The sequence below is a fragment of the Lepisosteus platostomus genome, chromosome 8, assembly GCF_059453375.1.
Source record: "Lepisosteus platostomus isolate fLepPlt1 chromosome 8, fLepPlt1.hap1, whole genome shotgun sequence".
NCBI classification, from domain to species: domain Eukaryota; kingdom Metazoa; phylum Chordata; class Actinopteri; order Semionotiformes; family Lepisosteidae; genus Lepisosteus; species Lepisosteus platostomus.
Genome location: NC_142618.1, coordinates 27,006,004 through 27,026,409, shown reverse-complemented (window position 1 = coordinate 27,026,409; position 20,406 = coordinate 27,006,004). Strand labels below are relative to the sequence as shown.

General features: G+C 35.5%; 1 protein-coding gene across 12 annotated transcripts in view; it reads left to right on the top strand.

The window, feature by feature from the left end:
* Nucleotides 1-20,406, top strand: part of LOC148657144 (pituitary adenylate cyclase-activating polypeptide type I receptor-like) — a 189,352-nt gene that overhangs the window by 150,378 nt on the left and 18,568 nt on the right. For all 12 annotated transcript variants that reach the window (XM_088643017.1, XM_088643018.1, XM_088643024.1 and 9 more), the window contains 7 exons: nt 6,901-7,007; nt 15,127-15,224; nt 15,870-16,002; nt 17,952-18,105; nt 18,481-18,541; nt 19,115-19,184; nt 19,793-19,884. In XM_088643017.1, the coding sequence (XP_088499143.1) occupies nt 6,901-7,007; nt 15,127-15,224; nt 15,870-16,002; nt 17,952-18,105; nt 18,481-18,541; nt 19,115-19,184; nt 19,793-19,884 (715 nt within the window). The remainder of the gene's footprint in view (nt 1-6,900; nt 7,008-15,126; nt 15,225-15,869; nt 16,003-17,951; nt 18,106-18,480; nt 18,542-19,114; nt 19,185-19,792; nt 19,885-20,406) is intronic.

Sequence of the window (20,406 nt, the reverse complement as noted above, 5' to 3'; positions counted from 1 at the left end):
AAATATTTTGCTAACAATGTTAACTGTTTATGAATAATAAAATGTATTAACTAAGGAGTAGGATGGCACAGTTGTTAGCATGTTTTTTGTTTTGTTTCTTTTTCATAAATACAACAGTAGTACCTGATGTCTCAGCGCCTTTCAAAATTAAATTATGCATGCAAACCTGTGAACTAGAAAGATAACTAAGATATCCATCCATTTATAATGGTGGCAAAGTGGTTAGCATTGCTATCTTGGAGCACTGGGGTCCTAGATTCAATTCCTGCCATCCTGTGTGTGTGGGGTTTGCATGTTCTCTCTGGGTTACATGGTTTTTCTCCGTATGTGTGATATGACTCCCTCTCGCACTCCAAAACATACTGGTAAGTTAATTGGTTTATGGGAAAACTGGCCCTGGTGTGTGTGTGTTTGTGTCTGTCTGTCCTGTGATGGACTGGCGCTATGTCCAGGGTGTATTCTGCCTTGTGTCCGTTGCTTACTGGGATAGGCTCCAAATCCTCAGTACTGGATAAAGAGATTAGAAATAGATGGACTATACACAGTGTTAGAAACCCACTATGAAATGGCAGCATCTCACTGAGAATAAAATATTTTATAGTGCTGGCCTTTCCACCTCTCTTGCACATCAGTATCCATACCTAGTTATTTAAACAAATTACCTCTAATTATAAACATCTTAATATGCTGGCTCTGTGGATCCGCATCAGCTATGTTTGCCCATTCCTTCAATTCATGTGCATCCAACACAAAGTTCAATACTAGTAACTGCACAAAATCTAAAATACAATCCTCATTTCAGTATCTATGTAAACATATAGTCTGTTAACTTCATCATCTTCATCAAAAGTATGCCTAACCCCATTAGGAAGTGTTCTTGTTATCAGTGTATTCCTTAGCTTTCCCAAAATTATCTTCTTCTTACCAACATCTCTAGTCTTTTATCCTGCAATAACTCAGCCAACACTTAAATCCCCAAAAGCTGCTTGTGTTAATTTCTTTAAATCACAAATATCATGTGTAAATACTGGCCATTTAATACTCTGCATTGTGGGATAATAGTTTATTTTAAAGGGAACTAGAGAAACTAAGAACTAGAGAAATTAAGAAAGGCTTTTTTTTCCTAGAATTAATAAATGCACATCCTGTTCACTGGGGAAATTAAATCCACACTGAGCAATCTTCAATATGTTCAGAATATGACAGCGAGAATCCTATCAGGGATGCATTACACCTGTTTTCAAGTCCTTGCACTGGTTACCTATCAGGTTTCGAGTCAACTTCAAATTCCTCATCCTCATTCTGTACCTACAGTATATGGCTTATTATCCGTCTACTCCCCCACCTTTGTCTGTCTGACTCTGGTCTTCTAGCTGTCCTCAAGAACATCTACATTCTGTGGGTGACAGGGTCTTCTCCAGCTGCACCCCAGAGCTCTCAATTTGTATTCCCAGTGATATCAGTCACGTACCCTGAGTGCATTTAAATCTAACCTCAGAACCTTTCTTTTCAGAAGACTTAGTGTCTGTATCTGCTTCATTTTCTAATTTTGGTCGCACCTCTAACTGCTTGTCTTTCTTATATGTATTTACTTTGTAATCTGTGGTCCTTTTATCTGTTTTTACATCTACCATATTGCTTTGAGATGCCACCTTTAATGGTAATATATAAAATAAAGTTTTTTATTATTGTTATAGGGAAACATGATCAGATTTTCCCTGGTTCAGAAAAAAAGATCTAAAGTATACTAGTTTGTCACTCTTCTCATTCCCTTTGCTAAATGACTTTTCATACTAATCTGATCAATCTAACTGCCAGTTTTCTGTGCTTTCTCTATCCTGCTAGATTTGCAATTATTCTGAAAATTTTCATCTTGAAATAACTCATTTCTAAATACCCTTTTCACTGTTAACATCTTGCAGCAACCCTGCGACAAAATATACACTTAGCTCAACCTGACAGTTCATCCTGCTACCAACATTAAATAAAACAAATCTTAAGATTTCTATATTTATGTCTTTATTTAGTGGTTTCATTAGTGACAAAGGCTAAACTTTCTTGGAAAAATGTCTTTTATGTGTTGCGGAAAAAACTTGCTTTAACAAAATATGTTTACAAGTCCTTTCACCTGGCAGTTTACCTAAATGCCCAACTATCTGAGAAGCCCTCCATGAAACCATAGTTGCTATTAATTCATTTAGGGCTCACTGACAGAATTGCTGTTTTTTATGCATGCTAATTTCTGATTCCTCACTCTGTTTCATGTTTATAGATAAGACTATTGATCGCGAAGGGAAATTGATGTACATGTTTACATGTTCTTTTGTAACATAGACCTTTTTGTGATTTTTTTGTATATCTAAGCAAGTGTTCCTGCATCCCTCTTCTGCACTATAGGCATGGCTTTTATTCTGTTTGCTCCATTTCTAAAACGTTTTGCTCATGTGCATTTTTGTATTTTTTTACACCTCTAGCACTTTAACGTCCTGAATTTTCATTTGCCTTAATTTGTAGAATGAATTTGAGTTTTAGCCTTAAAAATCTTAAGTTTTCACTATCTTTTGTTTCTTGTCCTACAACTGTTATTATTGATCACCATGACTTCATTCAGCCTTTCCTGAACGTCTATGACAGGCAGAGAGAGTGCTGTTTCTGGTGCGATCTTTTGCAGCTGACATTTCACTGTTTTAAACGAACAAGAAATTAGATTGCTCATAAATCACTTATTCTATATAAATACAGCGTAATTGCCCTCCGAAAATCCTCTTTTTCTTGTTCGTTTTAGAGACCTTGATCGAAACTGATTTTAGATGTCAGAAAGGATTTATTTTCTCTGTATTTCCTACATTGCTTTGTCGAGATTTTAACTTTATTTTTAGGCTCAGATTTCAACTATAAATCATACACTAATTAATAGCAGTAAATACTGATGTTTTGCTCCCTCTTACCACAAAAATATATATGTTTTGTAGCTGGGATGAACTTTATTTCGTACGCGTAGCTACTGCGATTTGGACACGAAGCGGTTAAAGATGGCGGCAAATCAGGCACCCAGAGGGGGGGGGGGGGGGGCGTCTTCTCGCCTCCATAACTAAAATGCCAAATAGGAGTGGCTTAAGCGACATACACAGTCGTGTAACTGACAGTTTGAGGTAGCCTATCGTGTAAATTTCGCTTTGTTGCTGATAGGTTAAGCTTTCGAAACTCTGCCCCAAAGTCATGTGACTGATTTTTCGCCCTGTTTCGTTGGTTAAACGCAATGATCACAAGCACCACCATGGTAACTGGGATGTGTAGTTTTTAATTCCGTTTGAATTATAACTGTACGTACTGTCTTCATATTTGGCCAGGGCTTTAAAGAGAAGGCGCGCCAAAAAATTTCGGTGCCGTCGTCTCCGCTTTAAAGGTACCCCCGTGCTGGAAGAATTTGACCTCGGAACGTTTGCCCAGCGTACTTAAACTTAATATGGTCAGTAACGGTAAACAGTAACATGGTAAGAAGGAGCACGTACAAACGTTTTCGAAATAACCACATGTAAGACTCTGATCCTAAAAATGTTTAGGGAGAAAGTGGAATACTGGTGTGTATTTTTTCTTTAAACTACCAATACCAGCCATATACAGTCTGTAACGTAGGGATTTCTATATGTCTTTATTTAGTGTTTACATTAGCGACAAAGGCTAAACTTTTAGCTTCAGTAACGTGTACATATCTCCCCTTTTTATAAAACGACTTGGTTGAAAACTGTTCCAGAGCCACTGTTGTTTCATCAGTGAAAAGTACATCATGAAATGCCTCTCCCTGTTCAATCCACTGGAAAAAGAAAAGGAGCATAAAGCTTCTGATGGTCATAAACGATATTCATTTAGGAGCAGCATCAGAGGTATGTTTTTAACTGCACTGCATTGGAGAGAATACCATAGTGTGTTTTTTTTTTACTCCCTGGCGGAAACTGGCTTCCAGAAGAATCAGTATGGCTCAGAGATTAAATAAAACTTCACAGACATTAATGAAGAGCATAACGTGTGTACTGTATACACTGCAAGTACAACCCAACTCTCTGCAGGAGTGCTGGCTGTGACGAATTGAACCGGTTTCACGGGTATTTTCAAAGTAGGAGGCGAGATTTCCAGCGAAAGACACCCCCCCCCCCCTCAAAAACCCAGTAAATACAGTACTTACTAGTTAAAGGCTAGGCTCCCGACTACGGCGAAAGGAACCCTTCTTTCATTAGAAGACAATGAACATATTTTAGCCCTGAATGAATTAATAGCAAACATAGTTTACATAAAAGACATTTTTCCAAGAAAGTTTAGCCTTTGTCACTAATGAAACCACTAAATAAAGACATATATAGAAAAATCTTAAGATTTTTAAAATACATGACTTTGCTAAAATTTATTTGAAAATAAAAACAATTACAACCGCCAGGGGAGAGAGAGAACAGGGGAGGGATGTTGGTTTTGCATAAGAGGCGGGGCTATGGAAAGTAGGTATGTTTGGGAATGTGTAGTTACATGTTCTGGCTGTTTGTGAATTATCGTTGTTGAGTATGGAGTGTTGAGGTATTGATTTTGTGTAATGCTTTATGTTGAAAATTGAGGTGGATTTTGTTTATGATAAACAGGATAAACTGGGATGGGAGGAAGGTTTGGTTTTGCATAAGGGGCGGGATTATGATAATTGGAGGACTTGCGAGTGTAAAATGGTTTGATTATTTGATTTTGTATTGTGGTTGTTATCTATGTTTTTGGTTGGTATTATGTTTATATGGTTGTTTTTGTTGGTTGGTTGTTATTATGGTTATTAATAATACAATCTATAGTTGAAATCTGAGCCTAAATAAAAAGAAAAAGCAAGTGATTAGGTTTATGAGCAATCTAATTACTTATTCGTTTAAAAAGCTATATAAAATAAAGTTTATTATTAATTTGCTGGACAGAGCGGTGAACATTATTATGCATAAGACAAAGGTAACGATCCTGATCAGTTTAGAAATCTGTGTACGCTGTAAGGTTTTTATTTCTTAAACTTTTAAAATACACGTTTAGAATTGAAAGAAATCCTCTTCCTGGTATAGCAAACCAGCACGTCTTTTTTCTCCAATCAGAGGGGTGTCAGATGGTGTCAGCCAATCACCATTCTGCGTTGGGTAGCAACGGGTGACTGTTCTCAGGCGGAAGATGTAAACAGCTTAATGTTCGTGTTAAATATTTTTTTTTAATTAAAATTCATTCTATACAGCAATCGCATATTTGGGTACCGTTTCATAAAACTTTCATGCTTAAAATGTTTAGGGAGAAATGGAAGACTGGTGTGTATTTTTTCTTTAAACTACCAAGACCAGCCATACACAGTACAGTTTACATACATACAGTAATGTTTTAAGTTAATATCGTTTATGACCTTCAGATGCGTTATGCTCCTCTTCTTTTTATGCTCAGCTACTAAAATTTCCCTTTAGTGGTAAAATCCATATAAATATTCAAAACTAAGCGGATTAAAATGTGCACAGTAAAGACATTAAATGATTAAATCTTTGCACTACCAACCAATGCACCACGAGTGCCCCTGTCGGTCATTTTGGCCAGCCAATCACTTGCCCTGCGGTATGCTCCGGTGCCCCGCGGTGGCTTGTGGGTAGGTTACCGTACCGCGGGTTTTTACCGCGCATTTTGAATGGCTGCATCTGTACTAAGGTTTTCAGTGATACAACATCAAAAGAAAATAATACAGTTTTTATTGAAAGGAAATGGCTGATGTATTCAATGGACATTTCAATAATGTGTTTTCCAAGAAAGAAATCAATAACATGCCTCAGGCTGAGGATAGACAAAGCTCTGAAGTGAATATTATCAATATAGAAAAAGTATATACAGTAGCAGAATTGTTACAGATTTGGTATAAGCACAAGTACAAATAAAACCTAATTTAAAATACTGTATACAAGCACATTACAGTTTGACCACCACATTACAAATAAGTTGCCTGATGCTCTGGAATAAGATACTGTACATTCCAGGATTTAAACTAATGCTGTACTCTGACAAGCTAAAAGAAAAACATGTTTTAAGAAGTTTGTATAGAGAAGACCATGAAGGAAGTCACTAGAAGTCACCAGTGAAAACAAAGTAGAAATGAATTTAATAAGGGGGATTTTTTTTTGCTTAAAGTTTTGCAGGAGTCTGGAACAAGCTACCCAGTCACATTATCAAAGATAATACCTTATTTTCTTTCAAGAAATATCTGGGTGAATTTCTCAGATCTGTTAGGTACAAGTAATCAATCCAAATAGATGGGCTGAATGTGCTCCTCTCATTTGTAACCTTTCTTATACTCTTATGAATTTACATTACATTTTAAAATTAAATGAGAATGTATGAATACATTGTACTATATATTATGTAAAAGGAGATAATATATCTAAGGTTTGATTTGCTATTGAACTGCTATCATATACAGTGTTACATGCATTCCTGCCTGCAAAAAGAAGAAAAAAAACACTTCGCATTTTGTGGAAAAAATGCAAATTCTAAACATTGTGTTTATAGAGTATGTACAGTAATGTCTCTATTGTATATGTCATCACTTTGATGATTAGGATGACATGCTTTTAGAAATGGTGCATGAAAAATTGCATTATCATTTTATTATCATTTAAGATATTATAACTATAAACATTTTAAATAATAAGTTCTAATATATGAATTACATTTTAAACATCAAAAGTCAAAATAGAAAAGCTGACCAAAATTATGATTTGTGATTTTATAATTAAAATCATTTGATATATCACAGTCAAAACAGCCACAATTCACCTCAATGTCATCCATTACATTTCAATTAAGAGTTAGATATTTTCTCAATGAATTCATGAGTGTTAAATGTCTTCTTTTCAGATTTGGGAAAAATTAGCAGGAACTGCACTGAAGATGGCTGGTCTGAGCCTTTCCCACATTACTATGATGCCTGTCTCATTGAATTTAATGAAAATGCAACTAAACCAGTAAGTATCTTTGTGATGGATCATCATCACTGGACTTCTAGAACATCATGTTATATGTATTACAGTATGTGTAATATGTTTGATTGAAAGTTTCTGTTTAAAGTCCTGGGATGAGGTTTGTTGTATGAGGAGTATTTGCTGTGTGAAATGACTTGCGTTTGTCATTTCTTTTAAGTCATGAAGCTGTAGGTTTATTAACTAGGTTTATTAAAGGCAGGAATAAAGACCAAGATGGGGAAGGATTAGTCCTTTAAATTGAAGCTGTTTTCCTCTTTTAAAGAAGAAAAGGAGTTTAAATGTGTCCCCTTTATAATTCTTTCTGAAATGTTAGAAAGAGGGAAATAACTGGCAGAGAAGACACTGGTTGCCCAATGTCTTTAGAAAGTAGTGAACTTTAACTTATTTCATCTTTACATCAAAACATGCCTCTAAAATGTTATACTTGAGAAGCCAACATAAAAGTTAGAATGAAAAGTTTTCTGAAAAGCAAACTATTGTGGCATTTCAAGTGGCTCAAATTAAAGTTATTCAAAGATTCAACAGATTGAGCCCTGCAGAATATATACCATTGGTTTGACTCTGGGTTCACTCTGACCCTCTTTCAGATGATGATACATAATTGCTTAAGTCCCATAGAGATAAGGTTTGAAAAAATCAGTCACGAAATCATTGGCCTGTGGTATAACAGCATCCCCTTTGATTTGTAATTGTTACTAGATCCGTGTCAGGTCTTGTAGTAGACCCTATGCAATGCAGGAAGAGCTGGAGAAAACAGGAGGCGTGGTAAAAGGAAACACACAGGGGTTTAATAGTGCACAAAATAATAGTGACAGTCTGTGAGACAGTGAACGGGGGAGACGATGAATGGCATCCAAATCCAAACGGGTCCAAAGTCAGGTCACAGTCCGGGAGTCCAGCAGCGAGTAATCCATCCTGGGACGCGACAAGGTTAAAATCCCTGGGAAGGGGGAAAACATGAACAGACAAAACACGGCGGTCCAAGGGTGTCGGGGGTGAGGCCCTAAGGAGACGGACATAGGGTTTCCTGGTGCTAGGTGGGCCTCGCGACATCCTTACCCTAATGATGAGCCCCAAGGACGGGAGGAGCTAGTCTTTAAATAATACACCTAAGAAGGTACACCTGGGGAGCTTAATAACAGGAGTAGTGGAGCGCCATCTAGGGAGGGATGTTGGACGTGACGGTAATGTGACTGTAAAACTGCTGCAATGACAGTAGCATTCAAAGAGCTACAGTACATAACTCATAACTTGCCTAAACACCATGGTCATGCTGTACAAAAAGTCACCAGTGGTCCTGTAACAATAACTTTGAATTAATAAAAATGGTGAGTCTGAATCAAGTTGGTTTAAAAGTAGAATAACATTTTCAAAATGTTTTGCTACAGATGCAGCCATTCAAAGTATGCGGGTCAGACACGTACCGCGGGTAATTGGCTACGGTCTTGTGCATCGTGATGCAAAATACTGCGGTACATGATTGGTTGACCGACAGGGGCACTCGTGGTGCGTTGGTCGGTCGTAGAAAGATTTAAATGTCTTTTCTGTGCCCGTTTTAGTATTGAATATTTATATGGAATTTTACCACTGAAGGGAAATCTTAGTAGCTGAGCATAAAAAGAATAGGAGCATACTGTAACGTGTGTGAAGGCCATAGACGATATTAATTTTGGAACATAAACATACAGTATATGGCTGGTCTCGGTACTTTAAAGAAAAAATACACACCAGTATTCCATTTCACCCTAAACATTTTAAGCATCGAAGTCTTTAACTAACGTGATACCGGAGTCAACAAGCATACTTTTAGAATTTGATTAAAAGGGAATATAATATGGAATCGCGTATCTAAAGAAATTAATAACGATATAATCATATTCATGTACTGCAACACAAGAATAGTACACGCTGTACATTGTCTGTTGATAATGTTTCTGTAGGGCTTTTTCAACACTCCTCATGTGAGCTTGCCAGTGGCGCTGTGGGTTAGGTTCCCGACTCACATATCACACGTTGGGTGTTGGAATCCAGCCAGAGCCATGACTTTTTTTTAACAAACATTTCTTTGAAAAAATAAAACTTTTCCCTGGGTCAGATATTAAATAAAACTTCACTCGCACCAAACAAATTTATATTTCTAAATATCACAACATGATCGAATTTTAGTAATTTTAATAACAATGAATAGTCACCTATGCGTTACAATATAAACATTTATATTTATTTAAATCGCAAACGTGTGTTTAAATATATGTGTTTTTTGATTCACAATCAGACAAATGCAACATAAATTGATATCTTTGTTTTCTAAGTATCTTAATAAACTTTCAGCATAGCTTTCTCCCCGTTTAGATTTATTTTTCTCGGGATCTTGAGATCAAACGTAGAAAGATTAGATTGTAATAGTTTTTATTTTTTAAATACATTTTAGAAAAGTGTAATCTATACTAAAAAACTATACACCACCTGCTATAAAGATACATCTTGTAATACTTTCGGGTTCGGATAGGACAGACACAAGAACTCAAACTTGCGGAGTTAAAGCAAGTTAAAGCCTTGATTTTATATATCACCTTTAAATATATGCGTTTTTTGATTCACAATCAGGCAAATGCAACATAAATTAATATCTTTGTCTTCTAAGTATCTTAATAAACTTTCAGCATAGCTTTCTCCCCATTTAGATTTATTTTTCTTGGGATCTTGGGATCAAACGTGGATAGATTAGATTGTAATAGTTTTTATTTTTTAAATACATTTCAGAAAAGTGTAATCTATGCTAAAAAGCTGTACACAACCTGCTATAAAGATACATATTGTAATACTTTCGGGTTCGGCTAGGACGGACACAAGAACTCAAACTTGCGGAGTTAGAGCAAGTTCAAGCCTTGATTTTACATATCACCTTTAAAAGTGGCATCTCAAAGCAATACAGTAGATGTAAAAACAGTTAAAAGGACCACAGATTGTACCCATCTGTCATGCTAATAAAACACCTTGAATTGAATTGAATTGAGAGAGAGGGGGGGGAGGGCGAGCGAAAGAGCACAGCCAGGACAGGCAAATAAGATACACTCCACAGACATTCACAACAGAGACATATCATAGAACTTTTGCACATATTTTTAAATTATTACTTGTTTTTCAGGAAGTTAAAAAAACACTTGAATTACTTATCCAGTCTCTCAAAATAAAATTATTTTTCAAGCAATGCAACTAACGTCGGGCAACGTGTTTTTTTTAATCTAACATTGACAGCCACATTTTAAATCTTGTCAGTCAGCTGTGGCGATTCAAACAACTTGGGATAACAAGTGGTCTCAAGGTCACCGAGCTCACAGAGCTTCAACAACAGATGACAATTTCCTTAGTCTTCCTGAAATTGTCAGATTATGAGTGAATAAAAGCATTTTATTAAAAACAAGTTTGCGTTTGTTTGGGAGCTATATTATGTATTTTTCATAATTAAGATATAATGATGTGTTCCTGCTTACACATCGCACGACTTTAAAAGCTAGAAAAACAGGTTAGGTTCACATTATCTGGCGAGCCTAGTTTTGTCAAAGGACAGCACATACTTTGAAAAGACCGCAAATGTATTAGCAAGGGTTAATTGCACTATGGACCGCACAAAGAAATTTAAAATAGTCTTCTTTAGGTGTGAGGGCAGGAGTGGATCGCAGCAGGTGATCAGAAAAAGGAAACAACTGTTACGCCCGGGTAATAAAAGCATTTCATTAAAAACGCGTTTGCGTTTGTCTGGGTATTTACTTTGTAATTTGTGGTCCTTTTAACTGTTTTTACATCTACTGCATTGCTTTGAGATGCCACTTTTAAAGGTGATCTGTAAAATAATGTTTTTTATTATTGTTATAGAGAAACATGATCAGATTTTCCCAGGTTCAGAATAAAATATCTAAAGTATACTAGTTTGTCACTCTTATCATTCCCTCTTTGCTAAATGGCTTTTCAAGAGAGTCACATGAAGAGAGAGGTGAAACAGCCCTTCACAGCCCTGTCGCAGTACACAAATATAATTATATCTTATTAATTTCTTTAGATACGTGATTCTTTTAATACAGTCTTTGCTGTGCTCTTGAGGATCCTTGTGATATTTTGAGCTCTGGTTGAATGATAAGTGTCGCAGTTTAAATAATTTTTGTAGTTAGAAATTATGAAACGCTCTGTTAAAAGCAAGGGAGTTTATGTCCGTTACAGTAAAAGAAAATACCTGACAAAGTAGGGCTTGGACAGATTCCAAGTGCTTGTACAAATGTGCTAAAGAAATTAGCAAAAAAAGTCATTCCTTTATCGTATTGGCTAGCTAATGTCCTGTCCTTGTTAGTTAGATCAACGAAATGCTGTGGTGTTTGTCAAAGAAAAAACTAAAAGTATTTTCGTTTAAAATGACGGTTAGAAAGAATGTGGACCAGTGTAATACTTTGAGTTTACAGCTTGTCCAAAGTCATTCATTAAAATACTATTAGTAATATCTTCGGTAAAGGCTTTGATGCATAAAATATTTCTGCATGATTAAAATGTTTCTGATAAAGGTAGGTTGTGTACTTTTGTCCAGCTGAGCAATCTTGCTTTCATAAAATATACCAACTTTTTAATGACTGATGATTAACATGCTGTAATACACAGTTTAAATATAAAAGCTCAAATGCTGTACATGAGAGGTTAAGCTTTATTGGCTCCTCCTGGCTGTTTTACAAGGTGAATCCATATACTTTCCGGCATGACGTCAAATGACGCAATATACTGCCATGCGACACGCCCACCGCGGTGTACCGCGAAATACCCCACGCGTTTTGAATGTGATTCATTTTTTTTAATAAAAGAAGGATAAAATTCAAATTTCTCCCTCCCTCCACATAATTAAATATTGTATATCTGTAGCTTGTTGAACATCCCTTTTGCGCATTTTTCTCACACAATTTTGAAAATTGACCTTCAAAAATGCTACAGTATTCTCCATGGCTTCTCTTTTTTCTAAAGACAATGTAAGCAACAGGTCTTTTGTACCCTACAATTCCCACAGCTTTCAACACTACCTTTCCACCTCAATCCAGCTGTTCTTTGACCTCTACTTCTCCAGACACCAGGAAAAACAGTCAGCCTCCCTACAGACCCCTTTCATTCTCCATTGCTTCTCACTTAGCTCCCTCACCATTATCTCCTCACACTTGCTGATCTTCCAAGCAAGTCTAGACTCAGCAATGCAACCAACATTCACCTCCTTCCTGCCAGGATGGGAGAGGAGAAATATCACCTCCACTTTGATCTCTAGGCTCACCATAATTTCACCACTCCTAGCATAAATTGACTGATTCTCAGTTCTTACTTCTCCCTGCATGATGTAGCTCTGAGCATGCCTTACATTTGACTAAACTATTGGGTAGAAATGCTGGCTTGTACTTGTAAAGATCATAGTGGTTGACATGAATTTTGGGCAACTTTTCATGATGTGCCGGTAAAGTAAATGTTACTTTGCCGTCTGTCTCACTTTCAGGTGCTGAAGCAGCCCAACATTTTGATAGTGACAGAACTCCTCTGTGGATTTAATTAATTATATCCTCTCTTCAGAATTTTTAGGCATTGCTCGTTATGGTTCCATCATCTTGTGACAAGAGGGCACCCTAACATCTAGTGGCGGCTGCAGCTGTGCGGCAGAGGCACAGACCAAGCAGATCTCTTTAGCCAATCCTTGCTTGCCTAGTGTCCCTAGCTCTCCACACCTTCTCTCCTCAGGCCTATTTAAACCCTGCTTCCTGAGGATGCTGTGCTCAGAATTGTTTTTAAAACATTGAGCTCTAGATCCTGTCTTTCTCTATCTTTTTACCCTATTTAAAATATTTTCCTCCTTGTCTTGACTACTTCTCTTGTTAGCCCTTTCTTGTTTTTTTGTTCTTGGGCTTTGTTTCCTTTCTGCATCTTGTTTTCTTCCCCCAGTTTGTTGTCCCATGCTTCTGGTCTTTTGTGTCGGTTCCTGGATTCACCTTTTTGGATATCACAAAGTGCCGGAACTGCACTGTTTCTCAACTTTGGTTTTGGATTGTGTTTCATTGTTGTCTTTCTGGATTGCCTTCATGGTTCTGGATTTTTTCTTGTTTTAAGACTCTGGCTGTGGATTGCACTTTATTGTCCTCATCTGAATGTCTGTTGGAACCTGCATAATTCTTGTATATCTGAGCTGTCAGTTAGCCCTTACATTGTTCTTGACTATAAGCCTTTCTTTGCCTCTTTACCACAAGCTACATTCCATTTGATTATTATGGTTCTCTCCATTTTCCTTTGCTCACTTCTGTTAAAAGCACAAGCCTCTCTCACTTTTTGATCATGAGTTTTGGTAAGCACATTCTTTCAGTCTGAATTTCTCTTTTCTTTGCATCACGTTTTTCTGTTACATCTCCTTGGATTCTGGCTTCAGGGTAGGATTAGGTCGTGGCTCCTGCCCTTGAAGGATGTGAATGGTGTCACCTTCTTTCATAGCATTTTCCCTCTGTATCCCAGGGATCTCCAGCTTTACTGAAACTACTCTCTTTTTGGCTTTTGCTTACAGTAGACAAATGGGTTCTGGCTTTGGCCATGTGAAATCCCAAACTTTTTCCTTTGCATTCCTCTGTTACTCTGTTACAGTATATAGCCTCCCAGCACTTTATCTCTGAATGATTTTCAAGGGTTCCAATGAACCCTCCATATCCCCTTTTCTCTGTCTAGCCTTCTAATTTATATCCTTCTTTATATCATTTTTTATATCAATAACAAAATAAAAACCTACCTTAACATCAAAGTAATCCTATAAAGTCTCAATTTTTCCATAAACTCCTTGCTCTGCTGTCTCTCGTACATAAGTTGGATTCCTACTAAACATACCCCAAAGTGGAATCACCACTACAATCTAAATATATTCTTTTTATTCCATGATGTCTACCATTCATTGCGTGTCAACTAGACTCTAGAAGCATTATTTCTTCTGGCCTTCTTCATATTTTTCTATTGTGCCACATTCATTGCCATTAGACACACTATTTGCCCTCATCTTCATTACTGTTTATCAGTCCTTTTGTTTGCTTTCACTTTCCAGAGACTCCTCCTGAATCTATTTTGCATCTTCTGCAGCCATCAAGGAATACCAGTAATCACTAACATAACTATAAGATTGGCGTTCCTCTGAAACCTTACAAATACAATACAGATCTCACAATCTGCTATAAGAGAACTCTGCATTAGTTTTTTGAGGTCCAATTAGTCTCTGGGGGTTCTGTCAATCGTGTCCTTATGGCAAAGCTGCTGTTCCCTCAGCCATATGACTTACACTAAAATAAATTTCCAATGCTGCTGTCTCTATGTCTCATTCATTGGAATTTTATTGAGATTGAATTCTAATCTCACCCACTTCTGCTCGATTTCATATAGATACAGTATATTACCTGATAAGTGTTCCTTTTGTGCATATTTCTTGCAGCTCTCCCTCCATCCCACCCTGATTTCTTCCTCAGGAAAGTGAGGATGGTTCTGTCAGTCTTGTACCTATGCCAGGCTGCTGTTTCCTCAGCCATGCGATTTATGCCAAAATATGCAATACTTACAGTTATGTCTCTGCAGCACATTAACCTTTCTGTATTAATTAGAATTTCAACAATAACCTAACAAGACAGTTGGCAGATTCATGCAGTGTATGAACAAGAACTGTGGTAAAACACAGTATAACAATAAACCAAAATAGAAAAAGAATAGCTACTGTGTAATAGAAGATACCTTGCTGTGATGGTTATTAAAGATATGATAGATTCATGAAATAATCTACCATAACATATTTATTCTGGGCATTTTCTTTTAAGGGTCATTTTTGTGCAGGAAGGTCAAGGAATGTTGCATTTATGGATATAAATTGCTTGACATAAAAAGCATAGAATATGAGTTACATTGTCAATGACAATACATTAGAAGAGCACAAAAGAAAGGAAATATCAAATTAGAAAAATTCCAAAACTATTTGTGATTTTTCTATGTATGGTGTGTATGTATGTTTTTAATGATAATCGAATAATTTAAATGTCAATTGATTTAAAATACTTTTATATTTGTTTTTCAGGATATGTACTATGCGTCAGTCAAAGCCCTGTATACAGTGGGATACAGCACATCTCTTGTCTCTCTTACTACTGCAATGGTAATACTTTGTCGTTTTAGGTATGTACTGTGTTTTTGCCTTGGCCTTTGACATACTGTACAGTACCTTCTGCTGAATAATCACAGTAAAAGTGTATAAGGAACAAGTAAAGGTTTCTTCCATGCTGAAAAGAGAAGAAAGGAAACACAACGTTTTGGCTGTGTAGCCTTCTTCGGCTGACACCCGATGAAGGCTCCACAGCCAAACGTTGTTTCCTTTCTTCTCTTTTCAGAATGGAAGAAACCTTTACTTGTTCCTTTGCAGCCTATGCATGCTGATCCAGCTACCTGCTTGTAAAAGTATATAGTTTATCTAAGCCTCTAAACTTTGTTCACTCCTGTTCAAAACTGTTTAAATCAGATGTTGTCTGTGGTTGATGTGATTACCACTTCCATTAATCTTGTAAATCTTGTTATAGCAAAATTCATGCTATAAAACACAAGTTCTTGCTAAACAAAAAGATCTGAAAGAAAGGGTGGTTTAATTATTTTTCAAACTAGTATGAAAACACTTTTTAGGTTTTCTCTCCTGTGGAATTTGTTTAAAAAATAATTTCTTAAAAGCTATGTGCAAGCTGAAGACAGATTTAGCAGAAAATAGGTGTTGTGTTGAAACCAGTTGTAAAATAAATAATATACTGTAAAGATTTTTTTTTCTTGTTTTAGAAAACTTCACTGCACCAGGAATTTCATTCACATGAACCTATTTGTGTCTTTCATTTTACGTGCCATATCAGTATTTATTAAAGATGCTGTACTCTATGCTGAAGAAGACTCCCAGCACTGTCCAATTTCTACAGTAAGTAATAAAGAAAACTTAAATAAGAGTGTAATTTAAGCAAGAATGTAATTCGTTAAGTAATGTTCCCTTGTTCTGAAAATGCATACTTTCTGTAGAATTTCCAAAGACATGGTTACCTTTGAAATTTAAGTAGTTTTTTTTTTTGTTTTAAGGAGTAAAAAATGGTATTTATTGTACTTTGAATGATTGACAAGCCTTTTAAGAATTAGAAGAGATTATTTCAAAAGAAAATCAATTGATTACTTCAAAGTCAAAAGCAGTTATGTATATAGTGTAGCAGTTCCCCATAACATGAAGTTTCTAGGCATTCAGAAGCATTTTTCCTTTTCCAAAGTTCTCCTTTCTTTCAGAGTTTCTCTCAAACCTCTAAGCTCTTATTCTGTAACTTTCTTGAACTATTCAAACTAAACGGACCTCGAGGGTGGGGTGGGTAGGGTAATGGAATCACCTTTACAAAAAGTAAAAGGATTCTACATTTCATGTGAATTTTATTACTGGTTACTAAAATGTTTGCACTATAAAAGAAAACTTTAAATCAACATTTTAATATGTGAGTTTCTAAAGCAACGTGAGACAGATTTTGAAATATGATCATAGAGTTGGTTTTATGTCAATGGGAACAGTTTCAAAAATCGTGATGGCAAACGGGGGATAACAGCATCAGGAAAGAGGAAAAGTGGTGAAAGCTCACCTCACCGACAGGGATAGTTCCGCAGAAATATTCAAACATGATCTGCATGCTGGATTAACTAGTATGTTGTATTTGTCAACAAAACCATCTCTAAGTCGATATGTTGAATTCAGTTCAATTGCACTCATTTAAATTAGCTGTTCAGGCAACGACATGGGCCATGGCACAGCAAGCCCTCCAAAAATATAGTCCTGCTAGAATTTTTCTTCTTGGTGTGATGTGCCATAAAGTAACCATCGATTTAAATGACAGAACATTTTTGAAAAATTTGAAAATGAATGTGAGTGTTGGTTGGCAGGTTGTTCTTTTTTTCCAATACCAAGATAAATTATTTAAAAAAAACATGTTGCCTTGAATGTGTCGGTTCATGAAAATATTCTCTATTAATACAGTATCAAAATTTGCTTGGTCTAAAGCACGTTTAATGTAATGGGGCCAGTTTCGTGTCACTGGAAATTTTGTTGCCGTGTTCTGAATCGCAGACAATGACAGCAGTATGGAGCTATGCATACAGTACATTGAAACTTATGTTTAAGTCAAACTACTTGACTTAAATCAAATACCTTCCATGGCCTTCCCAATCACCACACTCATCTTAACATCATTGAGCCTCATTGAACAATTGAACCTTTATGGGAGGTTCTGGAATAGAATTCCACCTTCTTCATCTGTCAAAGAACTGGAGGCTTTCCTTCTTGAAGAATGGTCCAGTGTACCAATAGAAATAGTTCAAAACCTTTATAACAGTAATCCAAGAAGGATTAAATATGTTCTGAAGATAAAGGGTGGCCTGAGTCCTTATTAGTTATTAGTTAAAACATATTCATATTTACTTGTGTTGCCAATATTTTGTCCATCACCAATATTTGCAGGTAAAGTTGTTAATTATTCTTTTTGTCTTGGAAGTAATGCAGTAAGTCATGCAATACATTTGAATGGACACTCAAAAGTGTATGACCATATCATTGTAGAAAATTCTACATGAACTTAATGGACTGTTTCTTTACATTTTTTATACTTGTTGTCATGATTTTGTTGGAATAAACCTTTAAGTGCTGTATAGTATAGTATAGTGTATAGTAATTATATTGCAGAATCTTTCTGAAAAAAAAAACAGCTACAGTAATTTGCCTAGATAACCCCTTCTGTCTTAAAATAATAATGTACATGTTTTTTGAGTGTTCAATACAATACATAAAGGTTTTGTTGAATACTTGCATTCAATATTTGACTTATAATTTATTATTTTTTCCAGGTCGAATGTAAAGCTGTGATGGTTTTCTTCCATTACTGCGTCATGTCAAACTATTTCTGGCTGTTTATTGAAGGACTTTATCTTTTTACTTTGCTGGTGGAGACCTTCTTTCCTGAGAGAAGATATTTTTATTGGTATACAATCATTGGATGGGGTAGGCTAACCTTTCTTTGGAAACTTTTAGCTCATAACATTTTTTGTGTTTTCATTTTCCAGAGGTATAGGAGATTGCTGAAAACAATATTTTGTAGGTTTAGTTGGTGAACAATTTGAGAAATACACAATGAGAATCATTATACATATATAATATATTTATTTTTCTCAGTGGTTTAATTAAAACCAAAAACTGGATTTTTTTGTGTTGAAGAAAATATGACTGCTCGTTCCCTTCTCTTAATCTGTTCAATACATGTAATTGTATACAATTAATATTTACAGTACATATTTGAAATAAATGTAATAGAAGATTCAAAACATTTAATTAATCTGCAAATAGAAGATACATTTCTGCATTTTAATGTATTTCCAGGCACACCTACAGTATGTGTTACAATATGGGCAGTACTCAGACTTCATTTTGATGACACTGGGTAAGTAATTTTCAGTAACAACAATTTATTCTATTTTTGGTGGTGTTTATATTTTTTCAATGCCCTCTCTGTTGTCAAGTTCTGTTAATGTCATATTTGCTTGTTTGTTTTTAATTTATATTTCACCATTTAGACATACATAAGTGTTCAGTTTTAAGGACTTGGGAGATTAAAAAAAAAGTTTGTTCTTTGATATTTTGAAAAATTAAAATCCTAATTAAAAACACTATATGTCCTTAATGCAGTATTTTCTGTGGACATCGCTTATGCAGTAATTCTCTATTTCAGAAGTAAAAGATTTTAAAGAGGCAGCTGTTGTGTATAAGCACTTAAACATATTTACATTAATTCATAGAAAATAATTTGTGCCCATTGTTATTCAGTTTTTTAAAACTATTTGTAAAAGCCTGAATGGGTTCTTTTGTTTCATGCACTGTGAATAGAAATACTTAAGATAAGAAACAATTTATAGCAAAACAATATTTTATCTGAAACAGATGTTTTAAACTGTAAATTTGTACTTTTTATAGGTGATGTTTATTTGTAATAACATTTGTAATGTTTATACTGTAGGTGCTGGGATATGAATGACAACACTGCTCTCTGGTGGGTCATTAAAGGACCTGTTGTGGCATCAATTATGGTAAGTAACTCATACCACAGGATAGTTATTAGTATGTTATCTAGTAAGTTATTAAAATAATGTAAATATATAAGCTAAGGATATTTAAAATATATCTCTAAATATATGAATTTAGTTTCATGTTGGTCATTTTCTTTAATTACATTCTAAGAGGTACAATATCACTAATTATTGAATAACAAATGTATAGATATTGTGCATCAGAATTATGGTTACAGAAAAATGGTAGCACAGTGGTTAGCATTCCTGTCTCACAGTGCAGGAATGTTGGGGGGCCTGGGTTCAATTCCGGACCTAGGGTGCTATCTGTGTGGATTTTGTATGCTTGTGTTCATGTGGATTTTTAACGCATGGCAGGTTAGTTTGCTTCTGGGAAAATTGTACAGTACCTGGTGTGAGAGTGTGTCTGTCTGTGTGTATACCCTGCAGTGAAGTGGTATCCCACCCTGGCTGTATCCTGCCTTGCGCCCGTGCTGGGATAGGCTCCAGCTCCCCCATGACCTTGATTTGGAAGTGGCTTAGAAAATGGATAGATGGATGTTTAGTCTTTTTTTAATGTCAAACATGAGAATCAGAAGTCATAAAATAGATGGTATTTTTCCTTCTAGATAAACTTTGTCCTCTTCATTGGAATTATAATTATCCTTGTGCAAAAACTGCAGTCACCTGACATTGGAGGGAATGAGTCCAGTATTTACTTGTGAGTATGAACTTAAAACCCTGTTGTTTTATGAAAAGTGTAAAACCATACACATAGGAAAACAGATAAATTAAACATCTGTTCATGTTACATTTTTAATAGCAAAAATATCCAAACACCCTGTCCATGAATTAATTCTTTACTTACTTTTAAAAATATAATTATATAATTAAGGTTTTGTTAAAAAAATAATTGTGTAGATGCAGTAAATAATGCAGCAGATAAAATACAAGACTATATTTCCTATATTTCCTTTTTATAATGCATCTTAAACCCTATGAATAAAAAAATCAGGCAGAATAAAAATATTAATACTTTTTTTTTCTAATTAATGCATGCTATTGTTTGTTTTTTCTCTATAAACATAGTTTTGGTACAAACAACACTAACCATATTTGTAGATTTTCACAATAAAGTGCCATCTATTTTGTATTTATCTACTGTACAGTATAACAAAGAAAAAAAAAACTTTCCTTCAGGAATATCTATGATCACCCTAATCCTAAAGTTGCTCATTATTCT